The sequence below is a fragment of the Pan troglodytes genome, chromosome 5 (genome assembly GCF_028858775.2).
Source record: "Pan troglodytes isolate AG18354 chromosome 5, NHGRI_mPanTro3-v2.0_pri, whole genome shotgun sequence".
NCBI lineage: Eukaryota > Metazoa > Chordata > Mammalia > Primates > Hominidae > Pan > Pan troglodytes.
Window position 1 is genome coordinate 155,746,567 of NC_072403.2, and position 24,579 is coordinate 155,771,145.

The following is a 24,579-nucleotide window of genomic DNA, read 5'->3' on the forward strand; positions in this document are numbered from 1 at the left end:
GGTACACAGGGAAAGCTCTGCATGTTAGCTCTTCAGTTTTTGTATCAGAAATGTTGAATACTTGAAGGACTACTGATTGGAGTAAAGAACATACTGCCCACATTTGAGTTAAATATATAAACCCAAATTTGAAGTAAGTCTTTTAGCTATAAAGGCATTTTATTGTCTTTGCTCAAGCACAATATCTAGTTATATGTAACATGGATGAGAAGAGCCAGATGGATTTGCTCTGCTGTGACCTGTTAGAGAATGAACTAGGCTCTGAGGAGCAAACATAGTCCCTGGAGTGGGGGCTGTCTAGGTACACCTAGGCATTAAAAACTGATTGTGCACTTTAGAAATTCCAATCCCTACTCTTCGTTTTCTAGGAAAGGCATGGACCAATATGTAAGAAACTCTTCAACAGAAAGCGTAAACCTTTCAGTTCTTTGAAGCAAAGATTACAGGGCACTGACATTCCTACTGTGAAGAAGACTCCGCAATCCAAGGTACTCCTGATATCTTCTTTAGTGTTTGTTATTACATTCTGCGGTACTGTAAGGCCTATTTCTGGGATTTCTGGTTTCATTTTTGCTTGATAATACAGTAATGTAATGTAACTGTAATCCACCTTTGCTTTTTTCTTTATAATCTTGCTCACTTAGATTTCCAGATACACTTCAGATATTTTCCAGATATAGCAAAAAATAATCTTGTTTATGTTTTCATTAGAGTGGCTTTAAATCTAGCAATTAACCTGAGAAGAAAGTCACTTTTAATCTACATTTGCTTTTCTTTAAAGTTTTATAGTTTCTTTATTTTTCTGATTTTTCTTTTGTGTTTTCCCTCACTCTTGTGGCTTGCAAATTATATTACTGTATTTTCCAAACCTCTTTAAGGAGTACTTTTGAAAAACAAACTCTCCTTTTCCCCAATTTTCACAGTTCTGTTTCCTGTGAATTCAAATTCCAGCTTTAAACAAAATTGTAATGGAGAGGTATATAGTCTAGGGTATTATTTGTTGGTTTTATTTTTTACAGTCTCCACCTGTGAGGAAGTCTAACTGGAGACAACAACATGAAGACTTTATTAATGCAATCCGATCAGCAAAGCAGTGTATGCTAGCCATTAAAGAAGGCCGACCCCTCCCACCTCCACCCCCTCCATCCTTGAACCCAGGTGTGTGGACATTTTGGGTTACTTTTGAGGCTATGCTTGACTTTTGACCAAATCATCATGCCCTCTATGCACTCTGAAATTGACAATAACAATTACATAGAAGTAATTTTATTAATTATATAAAAGTAAACATCCTATTTTATTCAATTCTGCATAAAGATTCTGTGTTTCCTTCTAACTCTGTCTCAACGTGGGAACACCACTGTAGCTGTGCTGTAGTATTACATGACTCCAAGAAACACCAGACACCTCTTAGCCGATAGGTATGGAGCTATGCAGAGCAAGCTAACCAACTCTGCAACAGCCCCATCGTGTCAAATACCCACAGCTCTTTTCTTTTTTTCCAGGTAAAATTCCCAAAACATGAAATTTAGCATTTTAACCATTTGAAGCTGTACAATTTAGTACCCACAGGTTTTTTTACTGGAAACATTTTATTTGAAAATTTAAAAATCTACACAAAAGAGGAAGGAATAGTACACATGCCCTCCACTGAAATTTGGCAATTGTTGACGCTGTTGCCACAATTTCTCCTTTCTCTTTTTTTTCTTTGACAGAACCATTTAAAAGTAAGTTCCAAGCATCATTAATACTTTAGCTATTTTAGTATGCGTCTCTTAAGTATGAGTCCCTTTTCCTGCATAATCACAATACTATTATCACACTTGATATATATTAATATGTTTTCCCAATTAGCTTAAGAATGGTTTTTAAAGCTCTCTTCTCACCCATGTTCAGCCACAACCCAGGATCCAATCACAGTTTACATATTACCTTTTGTTATCTCTTCGGTCTTTATTAAATCTTGAACAATATCCCTACCAGGCTATTCACCTTTTAGAATGTCTCATGTTCTGTATTTCTCCACTTATTTAGTCATATTGTTAAATTTTTTCCTCTATCTCATCTTTATGTAAACTGAAAGTTAGGGCTAGAATCTCAATGAGATTAGCATAAATATTAATATAAAATTATTAATATATCAATATTAATCTTATCAGATACAATACATGATTTGCAAATATTGTCTCCAGTTCTGTGGACTGTCTTTTTCTCTCTCTCTTGATAATAGCCTTTAATACACAAAAGTTTTTCATTTTGATGATGTCCAGTGTATCTGTTTTTTCTTTTGTTGCCTGTGCTTTTGATGTCATATCCAGAAATTAATCACCAAACCTACATCATGAAACTTGCCCATGCTTTCTTCTTTTAGTTTTAGCTCTTATGTTTAGATTTTTAAAAATCTATTTTAAGTCGATTTTTGTGTGTAATATAAGTTTCCAACATCGTTTTTTTGCATGTGGATATCCAGTTATCTCAGCACCATTTGTTAAAAAGACTTTTCTTCCCCATTGAATAATCTTGGCACCATTATCAAAAGTCACTTGACCATATGTTTGAGAATTTATTTCTGGGCTCTCTGTTCTATTCCATTGGTCTATATGTCTGTCTTTACACCAGTACCAAACTGTTTTGAATACTGTAGTATTCTAGTAATTTTTGACATCAGGAAGTTTGAGTTCTGCAAAATATACTCAAGTTTGTTTTCGCTATTCAAGGTCCTTTGAGAGTCCATATGAATTTTAGGATTTTTGTTCTATTTCTGTAAAAATATTATAATGAGATTTTTTAGGGATTGAACTGAATATATAGAATGTTTTGGGTACTATTGTCATCTTAACAATATTAAGTTTTCCAATCCATGAACATGGGATATCTTTCTATTATTTACATCTTCTTTAATTTCTTTTAGCAAAATATTGTAGTTTTCAATGGACAAGTCTTTCACCTCATTGGTTAAATTTATTTCTAAGTATTTTATTCGTTTTGACATTATTATAAATGAGTTGTTAACTTTCTTTTCAGATTGTTCATTTTTAGTGTATAAAAATATAATGGATCTTTGTATGTTGACTTTGTATCCTGTAACTTGTGCTGAATTCATTTATAATATTATTGCTGATAGTGTTTTTGTGGAATCTATAGGATTTTATACAATAACATTATGTCACCTGAAACAGAGATAAGTTTACTTCTCCCTTCCCAATTGATATGTCTTTTATTTCTTTTTTGAACCTAAATCCTCTGGCTAGAACTTTTCGTACTATATCGAATAGGAGTGGCAAAAGTAGACATCCTTGTCTTGTATTTTCCATTGAGGATAATGTTAACTATGGGTTACTAGTTATTTTTTAAAGCATAAGTAATAGCATATAATGGGTATTATAACATGGAAGTGAAATGTATGAAAACAATAGCACAAGGTTGAGTGAGGAAAATGGACATATATTGTAAGGTTCTTATATTATACATGAATAGGTATAGTGTCATTTAAAGGTAGACTATCATATGGTAAAGATACCTATTGTAAACTCTAGAGTAACCACTAAAAAATATTGCTATTTAGCTAATAAGACAATACATGGAGTAGCGATAAAAAATGCAAAAAAATTCAATCCAAAGGGGGAAAAAGGCACAAAGAGCAGGTGGGATAAAGACAGATAACAAGATGGCAGACTTAAACCTAACTATATGCATAATTGCATATTAATGGCCTACACATTCCAGATAAAAGACAGAAATTGTCAAACTGAATAATAAAGCAAGACCCAACTATAAGTATTCCATAAGAAAAACACATTGATATAAAGACACAAATAAGAGCACGAGAAAAGATATACATGCAGACAATAATCATAAAGCTGGAATGACTGTATTAATATAGCACAAAGTTAACTGCAGGGCAAGTATTAACAGATGATGATTCAAATGATAAATACGTCAAGAAGACCTATCAGTTTTAAATGTTTATGTACCTAGTAACAGAGCTTCTAAGAATGTGAAACAAAAACTGACAAAACTGGAAGGAGAAGTAGACAAATTCACAATTATATTTGGAGATTTTATCACTCCTCTCTTAGTAACTGATAGAATATACAGCAGGAAAATCAGTAAAGATATAGAAGAGTTGAGCAGCAGTAACCAATTTGACCTAATTGACATTTATACTTATCCTATGACACATAGCCACAGCAGAAGACAGTGTTTTCAAGTATACGTGGAACAGTCACCTAAGAGAGACCATATACAGGACCACAAAGTAGGTCTCAAATTTAGAATTGAAATCATACGTAATATGTTCTCTGATCAGAATAGAATTAAATTAGAAATGTATGACAAAAATATATCTGGAAAATTCCTGAATATTTGGAAATCAACAAGTCATTTCTAAATAACCCTTGGATCTAAGAAGAAATCACAAGAGAAATTAGAAAATAGTTTTAACTGAATGATAATGAAAACATCTAACTTTGTGGGATGCAGCTTAATTCATTCTTAGAGGGAATTTTATAGCTTTAAATGTTTATAATAGAAAAGAGAAAAGTTTTAGTTCAATTATCTTAAACTTTCTCTTTAAAAGATTAGGAAAAGAGCAAATGAGACCTAAATTAGGTCAAAAGAAGAAAATGATGTAATCCATCAAATTAACAAAATATTTTTAAAAGCATATGATCATCTCAATAGAGAAAAAGCCTTCCACAAAGTGTAATTCCTTACATGTTAAAAACAATACAATACAAAAAAAAAAAAAAAAAGACTTCTCAGCAAGATAGAATTAGAAAGGAACTTCCTCCATAAAGGTCATCCTTGAGAAATCTACAGCTAACATCACACTTAATAGTGAAAAACTGAACACTTTCCCACTGAGATCAGGAAAAAAACAAGGATGTTCATTCTGACCACTTCTATTCAACACTGTACTATTGATAATGCTCAGTGTAATAAGGCAGGAAATGAATTAAAATATTATATTTACATGTAAAAAGCATGTAAATTGGGGAAGAAGATGTAAAACTATCTTTATTCACAGACAACATAATTGTGAATGAGTAAATATAGAAAATTCTAGGGAACTACAAAAAAGCTACTGGAATTAAAGTGAATTTAACAACATTTCAGGATATAAGGTATAAACAAGTGAGTTGTAGTTCTATATACTAGGCATAAACAATTAAAAAATGAAATTTAAGGCTGGGCGCAGTGGCTCATACCTGTAATTCCAGCACTTTGGGAGGCCGAGGCAGGTGGATCACGAGGTCAGGTGTTCGAGACCAGACTGGCCAAGATGGTGAAACCCCGTCTCTACTAAAAAAAATACAAAAATTAGCCAGGTGCAGTGGTGGGTACCTGTAATCCCAGTTACTTGGGAGGCTGAGGCAGGAGAATCACTTGCACCCAGGAGGCGGAGGTTGCAGTAAGCTGAGATCGCACCACTGCACTCTATCCTGGGTGACAGAGCAAGACTCCATCTCAAAAAAAAAAAAAAAGAAATTTAATAAATTTATAATAACATAAAAATAGTAAATATTTAGGGGTGTATTTAACAAAATATATGCAGAACCTATAAAATGAAAATCTCACAGCATTCCCTCAAGAAATTAAAGAGGACCAGAATAAATGATGAGATTTACCATTTTTCTGGTTTGGAAGACTCAAGATTGTGTTATGATGTCAATTCTACCCAAATTAACCTATGGATTCAATGTAATTCCACTAGAAATACCTAGAAGTTATTTTTGCTGAGTAGAAATTGACTAGCTGGCCGGGCGTTGTGGCTCACACCTGTAATCCCAGCACTTTGGGAGGCCGAGGCAGGTGGATCACTTGAGGTCAAGAGTTTGAGACCAGCTTGGTCAACACAGTGAAACCCCATCTCTACTAAAAACACAAAAAATTAGCTGGATGTGGTGGTGGGCATTTGTAATCCCTGCTACCCGGGAGACTGAGGGAGGAGAATCCGGGAGGCAGAGGTTGCAGTGAGCAGAGATGGCACCACTGCACTCCAGTCTGGGTGACAAGAGCGAAACTCTGTCTCAAAAAAAAAAAAAGAAAGAACAAAGAAAAAAAAGAAATTGACTAGCTGATTCAAAGATTTTATGGAACTGGAAAGGATCTGGAATAGGCAATATAGTTTTTAAAAAGCACAAAATTGGAGTATTTACATTACCTGATGTCAAGACTTATTATAACAGTACAGTGATCATGACAACTTGGTATTGGTGTATCAATTTAACAGAAAATAGAATCTAGATATAGAACACCCCCCTATTTGCGGGTAATTGATTTTCTTAAAAGATGCCAAGGTAATTCACTGGGTGAAAGGCTAGTCTTATCAACAAATGATGGTAGAACAACTGGATATCCATATGGAAAAATGAACCTTGATTCTTATACCATTGTCTTAATCTGTTTGTGTTGCTATAAAGAAATACCTGAGGCTGGGTAATTTATAAAGAAAAGGGGTTTTTTTTGGCTCACAGTTCTGCAGGTTGTACAAGAAGCATGGCACTGGCATCTGCTTCTCTCGAGGATCTCAGGAAGTCTCCAATCATGATGGAAGGTGAAGGGGAGCAGGCATCACATGTCAAGAGAGAAAGCAAGAGGGAAGGGAAGGAGGTGGGAAGGAGGTGGGAAGGAGGAGTGACAGGCTCTTCTTTTTTTTTTTTTTTTCAGAGGGAGTCTCACTATGTCACCCAGGCTGGAGTGCAGTGGCATGATCTCAGCTCACTGCAATCTCTGCCTCCCACACTCAAGCTATCCTCCCACCTCAGCCTCCTGAGTAGCTGGGACCACAGATGTATGCCACCGTGCCTGGCTAGTTTTTTGTATTTTTGGTAGAGGTGGGGTTTCTCCATGTTGCCCAGGCTGGTCTTGAATTCCTGAACTCAAGCAATCCGCCTGCCTCGGCCTCTCAAAGTGTTGGGATTACAGGCATGAGCCACTGCGCCCAGCCCAGGCTCTTCTTAACAATAAGTTATGATGGGAGCTAATAGAGCAAGAACTTACTCCTTAGCAAAAGGACAGCACCAAGCTTGTTCATAAGACATCCACCCCCATGATCCAAACACCTCACACTAGGACTGCCTCTGACACTGAAGATCAAATTTCAACATGAGATTTGAAGAGGACAAATATCTAAACTATATCAACCATATATAAAAAGTCATTCAAAAAGGATCATTGACCTAATATAATTGTTACAACTAAAGGCCAACAAAGATTTCCCAGGCAGGACACAAAATCCACTAATAATTTTTTTTTAAAAAAAGGAAATTAGTAAATTGAGCCTTACCAAAATTAAACAGTTCAGTTTAAGACTTAAGAAAATGGATCTGGTCTGAAGAAATGATGAATAAAGAAAAAAAAAATGGAAAGGCAAGTTACAGACTGGGAGAAAATATTCATAATTTGTATATCTGACAAAGAACTCATATCAAGAACATGTAAAGAACTCTTAAAACTCAGTAATAAGGAGACAACCCAATCAGAAAAGGTCAACAGATTTATTTGAACAGACACATCACAAAATAATAGCCAATAGCACATGAAAAGATACTCAACATCATTTTCATTAGGAAAATGCAAATTAAAAACCATAATGAGATACCACTACACATCCACTTCAGTGGCTAAAATTAAAGACTCTGACAATACAACACTTGTAATCTCAGCACTTTGGGAGGCCAAGGTAGGCGGATCCCTTGAGGCTGGGAGTTTGAGACCAGCCTGGCCAACATGGCAAAACCCTGTCTCTACTAAAAATACAAAAAAATTAGCCAGGCATGGTGGCTCACTCCTGTAATCCCAGCTACTTGGGAGGCTGAGGCATGAAAATCATTTGAACCTGGAGGCAGAGGTTGCAGTGAGCAGAGATTGTGCTAATGCACTCCAGCCTGGGTGACAGAGTGAGACTGTCTCAAAAAACAAAGAAGAAAAAGACTGACGCTATGAGTGTTTGCTATGATGTGGACCAACTGGAAGTCTCATACACTGCTGATAGAAGTATAAAACAGTACAACCACTTTGCACTGGTATTTTCTTTTCTTTCTTTTCTTTTTGAGACAGAGTCTTGCTCTGTCACCCAGGCTGGAGTGCAGTGGCACCATCTCGGCTCACTGCAAGCTCCGCCTCCCGGGTTCATGCCATTCTCCTGCTTCAGCCTCCCAAGTAGCTGGGACTACAGGCACCCACCACCACACCCAGCTAATTTTTTGTATTTTTAGTAGAGACAGGATTTCACCGTGTTAGCCAGGATGGTCTTGATCTCCTGACCTCGTGATCCACCCACCTCAGCCTCCCAAAGTGCTGGGATTACAGGTGTGAGCCACCGCCCCCGGCCTGCACTGGTATTTTCTTAATAAGTTAAACATACACTTAGCCTATAAAGCAACTCCATTTCTTGATATTTATACAAAAAATGAAAACATGTCCATAAAAAAGATTTACATGATTGTTCATAGCTTTATTCATATAGCGTAAACTGGAAACAATTGAAAATGTCTATCAACAATTGAATAGATAAACAGATTGTGGAATATTTACAAAATGGTCTAGTACTCAACTATAAGGAGGAAATACATGCAGCAACATAGATGTTCTATTATATGAAATTATAGGACAGGGAAATCTTATGAATAGTAATAGGAAATAGATAATTGGTTGCCTGAGACTGGGTTTTGCAAAATATTGACTGAAAGGGGGCATGAGGGAACTTTTTGGGGTGATGAAAATGTTCTGTATTTTAATTGAGGTGGTTAAAATGGATACATTCGTCAAAACTCATTGAACTGTACATGTAAAATAGGTGCATTTAGTTGTGTGTAAATTATTCCTCAAAAAGACTATTTAAGAAAGTGCAAAAACAAAAAGCCACAGTGTAGTCATACTATAAAATCATCTGAAAAATATGTCATCTGAACTTCTATACCAGAAAATAATTCTCATATTTGCTTCCCTTTTATTGAGTGCTAATGAAAATATATCTTGAAATAATGTGTTGTCTTAAGATATTCAGTAGAAAGATCTGTGCTGTGATTTTAGTAATAATGTAAGTACTTTGGCAACAAGTTTCATATAACAAAAAACATCTTTTATGAGAAATATAATCATTTTAAGATTAGAAACTACAGGGTTGATGGCTACCTTATGGTTCTTTAATTGAATAAGTGAAACCATGTCAGATGTCCTGCTGTGTGAATTTCTCTCACATTTTAGATCCAACTTGGATCTAACCATGACTTGGATCTAAAATGTGGGGATTATTGTTTCTCTAAAAAAAATTCCTTTTGTAAGGCCTCACCAAATGTTCAATTTATTTTTCTTTATATTTCTATGCTAACACATAATTTTATAATTAACTTCTTTCTTGTGTCCTTAACATAATTTTATGCAACAAACCAAATGATTATATGCACTCCCAACATTTTCACCACGGTTTGATGATTTTGTTTGTGCAAGGATTTTATATTAGCCCAGAATTCTCAGGCTTAAGTTCTAGAGAATTTATTTGTTTTTTTTTTTGTTGTTGTTGTTTTTGAGACGGAGTTTTGCTCTTGTTGCCCAGACTGGAGTGCAATGGCAGGATCTCGGGTCACTGCAAACTCCGCCTCCCAGGTTCAAGCAATTCTCCTGTTTCAGCCTCCTGAGTAGCTGGGATTACAGGCGCCCGCCACCACGCCCAGCTGATTTCTGTATTTTTAGTAGAGATGGGGTTTCATCATATTGGTCAGGCTGATCTTGAACTCCTGACCTCAGGTGATGCACCTGCCTCGGCCTCCCAAAGTGCTGGGATTACAGGCATGAGCCACTGCACCCGGCCAGTACTAAAGAATTTATATACATATAACTAGAGTTATATATAACATGGCCTAACATGCATGAATGTGCCAGTAATTTCCCTTTTTTCCTCAGCATGATTCCCTATTTTCATGATTCAGTTTTTGAGACATGCCTATATTCTACTTTTTAGTGACTTGGCTAAGTCTGTCAATGATTTAAATTTCTAGGATACTGTGACAGTTTATGGGGACAGTGATATAGAATATTTATAATTGTTATTTTTCTGTGAGGTCTGGGACATTCAGTTACCATTTTGCATAGCTACGTAGACATGGATACATAGCACAATGTTGGCATTTTAAAATAATGCTTGGTTTTCCACTTTTCTCTGAGATCTGGCCACCATATTCCTCAAAAGAATTCATTTGGACTCTGACTTTTAAAATCATTACCTCTTGAAATAAATAGGACATGGTGATTTTATGAAAACATTATTGATAGAGGAAGAGAGGTGACTCCGACTGAGCTGAGGGTAGAACATGTAGCTCAGTTATGCTGGGTTCAGATTATTGTTGCAGAAAATACAACAATTCTCAAAATATGTGAACTTCAACATAAATAGAATCAGCAACCTTGAATGCTCAGCCACAGGACTCTCTCCTGCCTGCTCTCTGCCCCTCTGGTGGGGCCTTATGTTCCTTCTGTAGGGTCCCAGAGGCCCTAGTGCCTCTTTTTCTACAGTTTATCCCACCAAGCAGTAATTTTCTGTTTGCCTAATCATCTCTGAGATTTTCATTGGCAGGGAAATAGACTTAAACTTTGCTGTCTCCATGGTGATATGTAGTACCAAACACAGAAGGGTGGCAGTGAGTGAATGAGCAAGTGGGATTAAGGAAGTAACTCAGTATTGCCATGATCATTGTCTTTGCCTAATGTGAGTAGGGTTTATGGTTGCAGCATTTCTTATGTAAGACTTCACTTCCCAGCTGGCAAAATTGAAGAAATAACCACCAAGCTAAGAGCCATGTTCTAGATGGTTCTTCTAAACCATTGTAAATGAATTCTGAATGATAATGGCACTTTCTATTGTACTTTTTTCCTAGGCAGTTTCACTTCTATTTGGTAGTTGGAAACACAACCTTGATGAACCTGTTTCCTTATAGCAATAGCTAGCATTTACAAAACATTTAGTATGTTCCACCCCGCCCACTGTGCCAGGCCTTTATGTGGATTATCATAGTTAACTTTCACAACAACCCGATGAAACAGGTGATACGTAGGTGCTGGGAAAATGGAAGCTTAAGGAGGTTGGGTAACTTGCCCGAGTTCACACACATAGCAAGTAAAGAACTCAGGCTCAAAACCAGTCAGGCAAGCTCCAGCACTGGGCTTTTTATCATTTCCCAATGCTGTCCTGTTCTATTTTTTTTCAAGGCATTTATCTCCGTGTGAAATTTTTGTTTGTTTCTGTGCTAGAATGCTTACTCCTTGATTTCAGAGACATTGCATCCCCAGGTGTAAGACAGCACCTGGCACCAAGTAGATGCTCAGTCAGTGTTAAATTAATGATGAGGTACTGCCTTCTGGATGGAGTAAGAAATAAAGGATAAGGCTACCAGATAATTCCTAAGTGCTTAACAATTGTTACATCTTATGAATATACATTTTAGGAAATGATTTGTTCAAATAGGAAACTCCCCAAACTGCTTAAAAAGGTGGCTTACAAAAAATTCTTAACATCACTACATGAAATATCCATCCACGCATGTAGGAATTTTGACTATACACTAACACAAGTTCTACACTGAGTTTGAGGTTGATGCAGTTTCACACCCTTCCTGGGGTCGGGGCGGTGGGATTATTTTATGTTGCTGATATCTAGTGTGCTATCCCTTTAAGGTGCCTGAAACAAAACACAGCAAACACCAATCCCTGCTTGATTTAGAGGGGTAGTTGCCAACCTAGTTTTGCTATGAGCAGCTCCACATTCTAAGAAGATCTTGCCTGTTTCCCACTTCTCATTTCTCTCCGTAACCAATTATGTCTGGTAATTGCAAATGAAAGAAGAAAAAAAAGATATTATACAGAACCACAGAGAACCTGAGGCCGACAGGAGCTGCCTGGGCCATTGCATCTCTGGAAGCTGAAGCTGTTTTCGGTGAACTTTCCTATCATCCCTCCTTCTTTCCCTTTTCTGTTTTTTGAGTCCTCACCTTTTATCCTATTACTATCTCCTTCCTGAATATATTGCCTGCTCACTTAGTAGTTAAGTGAAAAAAAAAATCTAGCCACTGCAAAAGCAGTATGTCTTTCTGCCAGTGACACAGTCCCATTGACTTCCATTCATATCTTCCAAACCCACATTTTGAAACATCCCATCTCCCTCTGTAACTCCGTAACTTCTCTAAGACCCACCCAGCACTACAACCTATGCTTTTGAATATTCTGTGCCCTACTGTGCCGTCAATACTAACATTCTGTGATTCTAGAACTACTTTCTTTACACAGGATTTACTAAATAATTCATTTCATTGAGAAGTTCTTAAGATTAATTTTCTTTGTTTTTCTGGAAAAGTACATCACTTAAACATTTCAAGGGCAGACAATTGAAATGAATGCACAGGTTGTGACATTTTTCCCTGCCATGTCCTTTAGTTGAGCCCTGCATGTCTCCCCCTTTGGAATAGTCTCAAACCAGAGTTTGGGACCTTGTTCTTTCATGTTGGAGCAGAGTTCATATCATTACTTACATATTTATTTATTTACTTATTTGAAATAGGGTCTTGTTCTGTTGCCCAGGCTGGAGTGCTGTGGCATGATCACAGCTGACTGCAGCCTTGACCTTCTGGGCTCAAGCTATCCTCTCGAGTGGCTGGAACCACAGGCACACACCACCACACCTGGCTAATTTTTTGTAGGGACGGGGTTTTGCCGTGTTGCCCAGGCTGGTCTCAAACTCCTGGACTCAAGCAGTCCACTCACCTCAGCCCCACAGAGTGCTGGGATTACTGGCATGAGCCATCATATCCTTATTTCACTTCATGTAGTTCATTCTATAATTCTATAGTATTCTATAGTTGTTTTTGAAGTGCTAATTGCCATTTGTTGTTATCTTTACATTCAGATTATATTCAATGTCCATATCGTATGAGAAGGTTTAATGAAAGCGCAGCTGAGCGACATACTAATTTCTGCAAGGATCAGTCTTCTCGCCGAGTCTTTAATCCAGCTCAGACAGCAGCCAAATTGGCATCCAGAGCGCAGGTAACTATCTCTCCCCAGGTGTTGGCTCTTGTGCCCTTGAATGCCTAGGGGTGAGCCGGTAGAATTCCCTAGAGAACCTCAGTTACCCATCCTAAGAAGTGTAAGCGTGAAGAGAACTGATCACGATTGCTCACCCCTGTGGGAGCTGACTTCTTTTGCAGGAGAATGCTTTCCAGCTAAGGCACCTTTGGGTGTTGTAGAAAAAAATATTTCTAAAGTATTTGAAGCTTCTTTGGGTGAAGACTTGAACACATAGTGTTTCTATAGCATTATGGCAAAACTCTTTATCCAACAGTATCAACCTTAATCACCCAGAAAAGAATTGCGAATCTGAAGTGAAACTGCCTGAGTGGGACAGGCTGTCCCAAGGCAACTGCCCCACAGGTCATGTGTTTTGCTCTATAGAGGAGGGGTCTTCACCTTTTATTTAAAGTCACAGAATCAGCAAGTTAAAGGGATATGTGGATGAATGGAAGCAGCTGTTAACATTAGGTGCAAATCAGTAAAATAACAACCTGAAGTGGAAGACAGTAGATTTACAAACCACAGAACTGGAGCCAGCAAACAGCACCATACAGTCGAAGGTCTCAGGTACATACTTACAATATAGCATAAAAACTATTAGTTTCATAGACATGGCTTAGATGCCATGAAAAGTTGGTCTGAATACTTTAAGTGTATACAGACTGTTTATTTATTTTTGAGACAGGGGCTCACTCTGTTGCCCAGGCTGGAGTGCAATGGTGTAATCATGGCTCATTGCAGCTTTGACCTCCCAGGTGCAGGTGATACTCCCACCTTGGCCTCCTGAGTAGCTGGAACTACAGGTGCATAGCACCACGCCCAGCTAATTTTTTGTATTTTTAGTAGAGATGGGGTCTCACTGTGTTGCTCAGGCTGGTCTCAAACTCCTGGGCCCAAGCAATCTGCCCTCTTCAGCCTCCCAAAGTGCTAGAACTACAAGTGTGAGCATCGTGCCTGGCCCCTACAGCCTGTTTAGAAAGCTTCTGGTTAAATCCAGTATGTAATGGGGTGGGACCGTTTCCAACAAAAGCGGATCCCACAGACTGTGGATCCTCAGCGCTATCCCCTTAAGCATTAGAAGGTTATTGACTATCAACTATGTACCAGAAACTGTGCTAGGTACTGGCTTGATCAAGAATTTGTCATTGAAAGATGGAGGGGGACTTAGAGCTGGTACAGTTGGCATATATAGGAGAGCTATGGAAGAAGAAGTCACTGCAATTCCTGGAAGTCTTCAAAGGCAAGCAAACTTTTTGCCCTTAAATATCAAAATGGGTTCACCAGCCTAGAGTTGGGGTTGGGAAGGGCTTTATGCACAAAACATCCAGCTTGTGGCCTGAGGCACCCATCTGGGGAGCGAAAGCATAGAGTACCTACGAAAGAGGTACAGGGTGCTGGGTGTGGTGGCTCACGCCTGTAATCCCAGCACTTTGGGGGGCTGAGGTGGGCAGATCACCTGAGGTAGGGAGTTTGAGACCAGCCTGACCAACATGGAGAAACCCCGTCTCTACTAAAAATACAAAATCAGCCATATGTGGTGTCACATGCCTGTAATCCCAGCTATTTGTGAGGCTGAGGCAGGAGAATTGCTTGAACCTGGGAGGCAGAGGTTGTGGTGAGCCAAGATCACGCCATTGCACTCCAGCCTGGGCAACAAGAGCAAAACTCCGTCTCAAAAAAAAAAAAAAGAAAAAGAAAAGAAAAAAGAGGTACAGGGACAGGCAAGACAGGCAGACAGGCAGCCAGAACTAGAAGGGCTTTAACTCAAGCCAGTTGAGAGAGGAAGAAGAGAGGAATTGATTGAATAAATGCCCTAAAATCAAGGACTGTCCTTGATTGACAGGTCCTTGATTGACAGGTCCTTGATTAACAGGTCCTTGAATGAGGGCCTGGAATAGGACGATTAATAGGGTTGTGTGGGAGGGAGAATCTAAGAAATAATTGATGAGACTGAGAAAATGATTAGACATAGGATAAAAGAGGGAATCAGGGTTGACAATAAGGTTTTCAGCTCCAGAGCCTGGACAGACAGGAAGACAATCTCTGTAGATAATAGAACACAGGAGGGAGGACATATGGGTGGTGAGAGGCAGTGGTTACAATAAATACAGTTTTATAGATTGTTTTGTTTTTGTTTTTGAGATGGAGTCTCACTCTGTTGCCCAGGCTGGAGTGCAGTGGCACAATCTCGGCTCACTGCAACCTCCGCCTCCTGGGTTCAAGCGATTCTCCGGCCTCAGCCTCCCAAGTAGCTGGGATTACAGTCACCCACCACCATGCCTGACTAATTTTTGTATGTTCAGAAGAGATGGAGTTTCACCATGTTGGCCAGGCTGGTCACAAACCCCTGACCTCAAGTGATCCGCTTGCCTCAGCCTCCCAAAGTGCTGGGATGACAGGCATGAGCCACCACACGCCGCCTAGATTCAGTCTTGACATCTGAGATAGCATGAAAAGAAGTGCAATGTAGAAAAAGCCAGGATTCTACATTCAGTAGTCAGGGTTTGAATTTCTTTCTTTCTTTCTTTCTTTCTTTCTTTCTTTCTTTCTTTCTTTCTTTCTTTCTTTCTTCCTTTCTTTTTTTTTTTTTTTTTTTTTTTTTGAGACAGAGTCTCACTCTGTTGCCCAGGCTGGAGTGCAGTGGTGTGATCTCGGCTCACTGCAACCTCCGCCTCCCGGGTTCAAGCGATTCTTGTGCCCCAGCCTTCCAAGTAGCTTGGATTACAGGCTCCCACCACCATGCCTGGCTACCTTTTGTATTTTTAGTAGAGACGAGGTTTCACCATGTTGGCCAGGCTGGTCTCGAACTCCTGACCTCAGGTGATCTGCCTGCCTTGGTCTCCCAAAGTGCTGGGATTACAGGCATGAGACCCCGTGCCCGGCCAGGGTTTGAATTTTAATTCTATAATTTAGGTAAACTTGGCCGAGTTACTTAAATTCTTTGGGATTCACTTTAATCTGTAAAATGGGGTTAATCATGTGTACCTTGCTGAGTTGTTGGGGGACTTATAGATAAGTGAAGGGCCCGGTTCAGTGTCTTGCACATAGGGGCTCCTCCTTTCCTCTCTCTACATTACCCCACCCTCCCCTTCTCCAGTAGCCTTTTCCAGTTGATACGATTGGCATGACACTTTTGGAGGAATATGACTACTTTGGGCTTGAACACAGCCTAATTATGGAAAAGTTTGTATGTATAAGTCTACCTACATTCTGTAAAGCAGTAAAGGGTGAGTTACATTTCTGCAGATGGTTCTTCTTACTGGTCTCCAGAGTTAGTCTGCTTTAGTGGGGCCAAAGAGAGCACAGGAAAGCAGCAAACGGAAGTGTTTTTATTCCTGAAGAAGGCCAGCTGGCTGTCAGTGTAACCAGTGACTTGGCCCCATTCCTCTCCTTGTTTTCCAGAGCTGAGTGGTGATTGGGAACACAGAAGAAAAATTGCTTGCTTTGTGAATTCCTTCACTCACTGTAGAGTATATCTGAACAGCCGTATTTGTTTCCTTTGTGCCAGCTTCTCCACTTTGGGGCCTTGTCTAATAGTGAAGCTTATTCAAAAATGGAACAAGAAAGGAGGGGTTGTTTCAGTTTTGAAGGGCTGTTAACACAGCCGAAATATGTTTCTATTTTAAACATAATCAACTTTTAAAATGTGTCATACTCTTAACCAAAAGAGACCAATATAGGCCTCTAAAAATAGCTTTATTTGTGTGAATGGGGATGAGCTGCCTCCTATAGTCTCTCAGCCATTCTTGCCCAAGTGAGAATTCTCACTTGGTGTAACAGGTTATCTCTATCCTGCAGTTTCTGTGGAACTGGAGGTGGGATCAGTGGCAAGATAAAAGGAGCATGTGAGAAACCTTTTGGTCCTTATTTCGTTTTAATGTAACTATTCTGCTGCTGCTGCTCTGCAGGGAGGGGGATGGTGTAGGGATGTTGGAATTTCATACTTCAAACATTTGCTGCCTGCCAATCTGTTTTTCTTTGTTCATGTTAAAAAAAACAAAATAGTCTTCAAGTGTAATGAAAAAAATAAAATGTTCTTTAAATATATCCTTTATTGACATTAAGTGATTTCTTATGTCTCCATACAACTAATTTTATAGGATAAATATACCACCACCAACCCCAAGGGCTTAATTATGGAAGGGAAGCTTCAAAACCCAGATATTGCTTTGAGCACCAGCTGGGAGGACAAGAACCAGGCTAACTGAAGTGCAGGGTGTGTGTCTGTCCCCTTCCCCTGGATTCAGGGAATCCCTGCAGATGATGCCATTCTGCTGCTGGTTAAGTGGGAACAGCTGTACCTCCTATGTGGCACCTGAGGTTACATACAGAAGGTGTTCTCTTTGTCTCTTTCTTTCTCTCTCTGTAGGGTAGGGCTCAGATGGGTCCAAAAAAAGAACCAACTGTTACCAGTGCCGTGGGAGCTTTGCTGCAGAACAGGGCCCTGGTGGCCACGAATGAAGTCCCAACCAAGTCAGGTGAGTCAAAGCACACATTTCAGCTCTCAAATGATGGGGGTCAGAGGAGATCACTGTCGGGTTTGGGATTCACTGGTAGTCTGCAAAAGCTCTAAGACATTCACTGTTGCTTTTAGATGCAAAGATATTTGGGTTAGAGGTTAAAGCTTATTTGCCAAAAGGGAATATTTCTTAATTTATCAGGATTACACAACTTTCACAATGTACAAGTCAAATTCAATTACTGCAATGGGAGTCTAAACCATTGTTCTCCGGTCTAGTAAAATTGAAGAGATTGAAAATAGGAGAAGACCACGTGTCATATGTTTGTGTTGAAAATAAGGGGAAAGTTTGTTTTCTAGAAATAAATACAGATCCTCCTCAATTTATGATGGGCCTATGTCCTGATAAGCCCATTGTAAATAGAAATATTATAAGTCAAAAATGCATTTAACCTCCCAATTAACCCATGTAAAGTTGAAAAATCTTATGTCAAACTAACATAAGTCAAGAATTTCTGTACAGTCATCCCTCGGTATCCACAGGGGATTGGTCCCAGGGCCCTAGTGGGTACCAAAACCTGAGATGTTGAAGTCCCTGATATAAAATGGCGTAGAATTTGTATATAACCTAGGCACATCCTCCTGTATACACTAAATCATCTCCAGATTACTTATAATACCTAAGGCAATGTAAATGCTATGTAAGTAGTTGTTATGCTATATTAAAATTGTTGTATTATTTTTTATTATTGGTACACTTGGGTTTTATTTATCTATTTATTTATTTTTAAATGTTCTCCATCTGTAGTTGTTAAATCTGCAGATGTGGAACCCATGGGAACAGAGGCTGACTGTAATTTCTTCAAAGTAGCAACAAGGCAGAACCATAGGAGCCATCCTAATGGGGATGAGGTGGTATCTCATTTTAGTTTTAATTTGCATATCTCTAATGACTTATGAGGTTAAGCCTCTTTTCAAGTGCTTATTGGTCATTTGTATATATTCTTTGAAAAAATGTCTGCTCAAGTCCTTTGCCCATTTTTGAATTGTTTTTGTTGTTTTGGTTTTTGCTAACTTAATCACCAGTGTGATTGGTTGTTTTTGTTGTTGACTTTTAGGAATTCTCTATGTATTCTGGATATTAATCCCTTATCAGCCATATGGTTTATAAATATTCTTTTCTTTCCTATTCCATGGGTTGCCTTTTTACTCTGTTGATATTCTTTTTTGTGTGTGTTTTTTGTTTGTTTGAGACAGGGTCTCTGTTGCCCAGGCTGGAGTGCAGTGGCACAATCATAGCTCACTGCAGCTTCAACCTGCCAGGCTCAAGTGATCCTCCCACCTCAGCCTCCCAAGTACCCAGGACTATACGCATGTGCCACCATGCCCAGATAATTTTTAAATTTTTCGTAGAGATGAGTTCTCACTATGCTGATATTCTCTTGATTCATAAATTTTTAAAATTTTCGTGAAGTCCAATTTGTCTGTTTTTCTTTGGTTGCCGCTGGTGACCAAGGAATCCAAGAAATTGGATTAATCCTTGCCTAATCCAGGGTCAGAGAGGTTTACTCCTATGTTTTTGTCTAAGCTAAGGCTAGCTTTAGATCTTACGTTTTAGTTCTTTGATCCATTTTGAGTTAATTTTTAATATATGGTGTTAGGTAAGAGTCCAGCTTCATTCTTTTGAATGTAGATGTCCAGTTTCCCCATTCAACCAATGGTCTTGCACCCTTGTCAAAAATCATTTGGCCATGTATACAAGGGTTTATTTCTGGACTCTATTCTATTTCATTGGTTTATATGTCTGTCTTTATGCCAGTATTATATTTCCTTGATTACTATAGCTTTTAGTAAGTTTTGACATCAGGAACTGTGAGTCCTCCAAGGTACAGCCAAGATTGTTTTGGCTATTTGGGATCCCTTGAGATTCCATGTGAATTTTAGGTTGGGCTTTTTTATTTCTGCAAGAAACATCATTGAGATTTTAACCGTGATTGCACTGAATCTGCAGATTGCTTTGGTTAGTATGGACATCTTAACAATAGTAAGTTTTCAAATCCATGAACATGGAATATATTTCTGTTTATTTATGTCCTCTTTAATTTCTTTCAGCAATGTTTTGTAGTTTTCATTGTACAAATCTTTCACCTCATTGCTTAAGTTCATTCCTAAGTGTTCTTTTTGATGTTATTGTAAATGTAGTTGTCTTCATAATTTTTTTGATTGTTCATTGTCAGTATATAGAAACACAACTAATTTTCATGTGTTGACTTTCTGTTCTACTTTGCTGAATTAATTTATTGCTTCTAATAAGTTTTTTGGTGATATCTTTAGGATTTTCTGCTTATAAGATCATAGCATCTGTGAACAGAGATAATTTTACTTCCTCCTTTCCAATTTGGATGCCTTTTAATTTTTTTCTTGCCTAATTGCTCTGGTTGGAACTTCTAGTACTTCATTAAATAGAAGTGGTGAAAATTAGCACACTTGCATTGTTCTTGATCTCAGAGGGAAAGTTTTCAGTCTTTCAGCATTGAGTATGGTGATCTCTGTGGGTTTTACATGTGTGGTTTTTATTATGTTGAGGTAGTTTCCTTCTATTCTTAGTTTGTTGAGTGTTTTTATCATGAAAGGGTGTTGAATTTTCTCAAATGCTTTTTTTTGCATCAATTGAGATGATGATGTAATTTTTGTCCTTTATTCTGTAAATGTAGTGTACATTGATCGATTTTCATGTGTTGAACCATCCCTGTATCCCAGGAACAAATCTCACATGGTCATGGTATATAATCCTTTTAACATGCTACTGAACTTGATTTGTTAGTATTTTATTGAGGATTTTTGCATTAATGTTCATAAGGGATGTAGTTTTCTTACAGCATCTTTGAAGTCAGGGTACCCTTCGCCTTATGGAATGAATTAGGAATGTTCCTACTTCTTCAACACATTTGGGAAAAGTCTGAGAAGGGTTGGTGTTAGTTTTTCTTTAAATGTTTGGTGGAATTCGCCAGTGAAGCTCTCAGGTCCGGAGCATTTTAATGTCATGAGATTTATTATTATTAATTCTATCTCCTTACTAGTTATCAGTCTATTCAAATATTCTATTCGTTCATGATTTACTCTAGGTAGGTGTTGTGTTTTTTAGGAATTCATCCATTTCATCTAGGTTCTCCAATTTTTTGGTATATATTTTTTCATAATACTCTCATGAAATCCTTTTTTATTTCTATAGCATTGGTAGTCATATCTCCATTTTCTTTTCTGATTTGAGTAATTTGAGTGTTTTCTCTTTTTTAATTTTAATTTTAATTTTTTTTGTTTTGTTTTGAGAGAGAGCTTCACTCTGTTGCCAAGGCTGGATTGCAGTGGCGAAATCTTAGTTCACTGCAACCTCCACCTCCTGGGTTCAGGCGATTCTCCTGTCTCAGCCTCTCCAGTAGCTAGAACCACAGGCACACACCACCACACCTGGCTAATTTTTGTATTTTTAATAGAGATAGAGTTTTGCCATGTTAGCTAGGCTGGTCTCTAAATTATGGCCTCAAGTGATCTGCCCGCCTTGGCCTTGCAAAGTGCTGGGATTACAGGCATTAGCCACTGTGCCCAGCCCCTCTTTTTTTTTTTTTTTATTAGTCTATCAAGCTAATGGTTTTCTTTTCATTTTAAGTTCAGGGGTACATGTGCAGGATGTGCAGGTTTGTTACATAGGTAAGCATGTGCTACGGTGATTTGCTGCCAGATCATCCTAGGTATTAAGCTGAGCATCCATGAGCTATTCTTCCTCATGCTCTCCCTCCTTCCCCCCATTCTCCAGCAGGCCCCATTGTGTGTTGTTCTCCACTATGTGTCCATGTTTTCTCATCATCCAGCTCCCACTTATAAGTGAGAACATGTGGGATTTGGTTTTCTGTTCCTGCATTAGTTTGTGGAAGACAATGGCCTCCAGCTCCATCCACGTCCCTGCAAAGGACACCATCTCATTCCTTTTTATGGCTGTATGGTATTCCATGGTGTATATGTACCACATTTTCTTTATCCAGTCTATCACTGATGGACATTTAGGTTGATTCCATGTCTTTGCTATTGTGAATAGTGCTGCAATGAAAATACATGTGCATGTATCTTTATAATAGAATAATTTATATTCCTTGGGGTATATACCCAGTAATGGGATTGCTGGGTCAAATGGTATTTCTGCCTCTAGATCTTTGAGGAATCACCACACTGTCTTCCACAATGGTTAAACTAATTTATAGTTCCACCAACAGTGTACAATGTTCCTTTTTCTCCACAACCTTGCCAGCATCTGTTATTTTTTAACTTTTTAATAATAGCTATTCTGATTGGTGTAAGATGGTGTCTCATTGTGGTTTTGATTTGCATTTCTCTAATGTTCAGTGATGTTGAGCTCTTTTCATATGTTTGTTGGCTGCATGTATGTCTTCTTTTGAGAAGTATCTGTTCATGTCCTTTGCCTACATTTTAATGAAGTTGTTTTTATCTTTTAAAATTGTATAAGTTCCTTGTAGATGCTACATATTAGACCTTTGTCAGATGGATAGATTGCAAACATTTTCTCCCATTCTGTAAATTGTGTGTTCACTCTATTGGTAGTTTCTTTTGCTGTACAGAACTTCTTTAGTTTAACTAGATCCCATTTGTCAATTTTTGCATTTGTTGCAATTGCTTTTGGTGTCTTCATCATGAAATCTTTGCCCATGCCTATGTTCTGAATGATATTGCCTAGATTTTCTTCTATGGTTTTTCTAGTTTTGGGGCTTTACATTTAAGTCCTTAATCCATCTTGAGTTGATTTTTGCAGATGGTGTAAGGAAGGGATCCAGTTTCAATTCTCTGCATATGGCTGGCCAGTTATCCCAGCACCATTTATTAAATAAAGAATTCTTTCCCCATTGCTTGTTTTTGTCAGGTTTGTTGAAGATCAGATGGTTTTAGGTGTGCAATCTTATCTCTGGGTTCTCTATTCTGTTCCATTGGTCTCTGAGTCTTTTTGTACTAGTGTAATGCTGTTTTGGTTACTGTAGCCTTGTAGTGTAGTTTGAAGTTGGGTAGCGTGATGGCTCCAGCTTTGTTCTTTTTGCTTAGGATTGTCTTGACTATTCGGGCTCTGTTTTGATTTCATATGAATTTTAAAATAGTTTTTTTCTAATTCTGTGAAGAGTGTCAATGGTAGTTTAATGGAAATTGCATTGAATCTGTAAATTGCTTTGAGCAGTATGTCAATTTTCATGATATTGATTCTTCCTATTCATGAGCATGGTATATTTTTCCTTTTGTTTGTGTCATCTCTGATTTCTTTGAGCAGTGGTTTATAGTTCTCTTTGAAGAGATTCTTCACTTTCCTTGTTAGCTGTATTCCTGGGCATTTTATTCTTTCTGTGACAATTGTGAATGGAGGTTCACTCATGATTTGGCTCTCAGCTTGCCTGTTGTTTGTGTATAGGAATGCTAGCAATTTTTGCACATTGATTTTGTATTTTGAGACTTTGCTGAAGTTGCTTACCAACTTAAGAAGCTTTTGGCCTGAGACAATGGGGTTTTCTAGATATAGGATCCTGTCATCTGCAAACAAAGATAGTTTGACTTCCTCTCTTCCTGTTGGAATCTTCTTTCTTTCTTTCTTTTGCCTGATTGCGCTGGACAGAACTTCCAGTACTATGTTCAATAGGAGTGGTGAGAGAGGGCCTCTTTGTCTTGTGCCAGTTTTCAAGGGGAAATCTTCCAGCTTTTGCCGAATCAGTATGATATTGGCTGTGGGTTTGTCATATGTGACACTTATTATTTTGAAGTGTGTTCCTTTAATACCTAGTTTATTGAGCGTTTTTAACATAAAGGGATGTTGAAATTTATTGAAGGTCCTTTCTGTATCCATTAAGAAATTCATATCTTTAGATCTGTTTATGTAATGTATCACATTTATTGATTTGTGTACATTGAACCAACCTTGCATCTCAGGGATGAAGCCTACTGAATTGCAGTGGATAAGCTTTTTGATGTGCTGCTGGATTTGGTTTGCCAGTATTTTGTTGAGGATTTTTGCATTGATGTTCATCAACGGTATTGGCCTGAAGTTTTTGTTGTTGGTTGTGTATCTCTGACAGGTTTTGGTGGTGGGCTTCTGTAATCCCAGCTACTCAGGAGGCTGAGGCATGAGAGTCACATGAACCTGGGAGGCAGAGGTTGCAGTGAGCTGAGATTGACCCACTGCACTCCAGCCTGGGTGACAGAGCTAGACTCCATCTCAAAAAAGAAAAAAAAAATAAGTTAGGGAAGATTCCCCCTCCTTTTCAATTTTTTGGAATAGTTTCAGTAGAAATAGTACCAGCAGCTCTTCTTTGTACCTTTAGTAGAATTCATCTGTGAATCTCTCTGGTCCTGGGCTTTTTTTTTTTTTTTCCCGGCTGGTAGGCTATTTATTTCTGCCTCAATTTCAGAACTTGTTATTGGTCTATTCAGGCATTCTGTTTCTTCCCTGTTTAGTCTTGGGAGGATGTATGTGTCCAGGAATGTATCCATTTCTTCTAGAATTTCTAGTGTATGTGCATAGGGTTGTTTATAGTATTCTCTGATGGTTGTTTGTATCTCTGTGGGGTCAGTGGTGATATCCCCCTTATCATTTCCGATTGTGTTTATATAAATCTTCTCTCTTTTCTTCTTTACTAGTCTAGCTAGCAGTCTATCTATCTTATTAATCTTAAAAAAGCAGTTATTGGATTCATTGATTTTTTGAAGGGTTTTGTTTTGTTTGTTTTTACCTTCTTCAGTTTAGCTCTGATCTTGATTATTTCTTGTCTTCTACTAGCTTTGGGTTTATTTGCTCTTGGTTCTCTAGCTCTTTTAGTAGTTAAGTTGTCAATTTGAGCTCTTTCTAGCTTTTCGATGTGGGCGTTTAGTGCTGTAAATTTTCCTCTTAACACTGCTTTAGCTGCATCCCAGAGATTCTGGTACACTGTATCTTTGTTCTCATTAATTTCAAAGAACTTGATTTCGGCCTTGATTTCATTATTTGCCCACAAGTCATTCAGGAGCAGGTT

At 38.2% G+C, this 24,579-nt stretch overlaps 1 protein-coding gene across 2 annotated transcripts in view; it reads left to right on the forward strand.

Annotated features, from left to right (window-relative positions):
* ZC2HC1B (zinc finger C2HC-type containing 1B) overlaps positions 1 to 24,579 on the forward strand; it is a 101,589-nt gene that overhangs the window by 21,157 nt on the left and 55,853 nt on the right. For both annotated transcript variants that reach the window (XR_010158219.1, XM_518779.7), the window contains exons 3-6: positions 369 to 488; positions 1,020 to 1,158; positions 12,902 to 13,041; positions 17,435 to 17,543. Coding sequence is in view for 1 of the 2 variants with exons in the window: in XM_518779.7 (XP_518779.4) it covers positions 369 to 488; positions 1,020 to 1,158; positions 12,902 to 13,041; positions 17,435 to 17,543 (508 nt within the window). In the remaining variant the exon portion in view is untranslated. The remainder of the gene's footprint in view (positions 1 to 368; positions 489 to 1,019; positions 1,159 to 12,901; positions 13,042 to 17,434; positions 17,544 to 24,579) is intronic.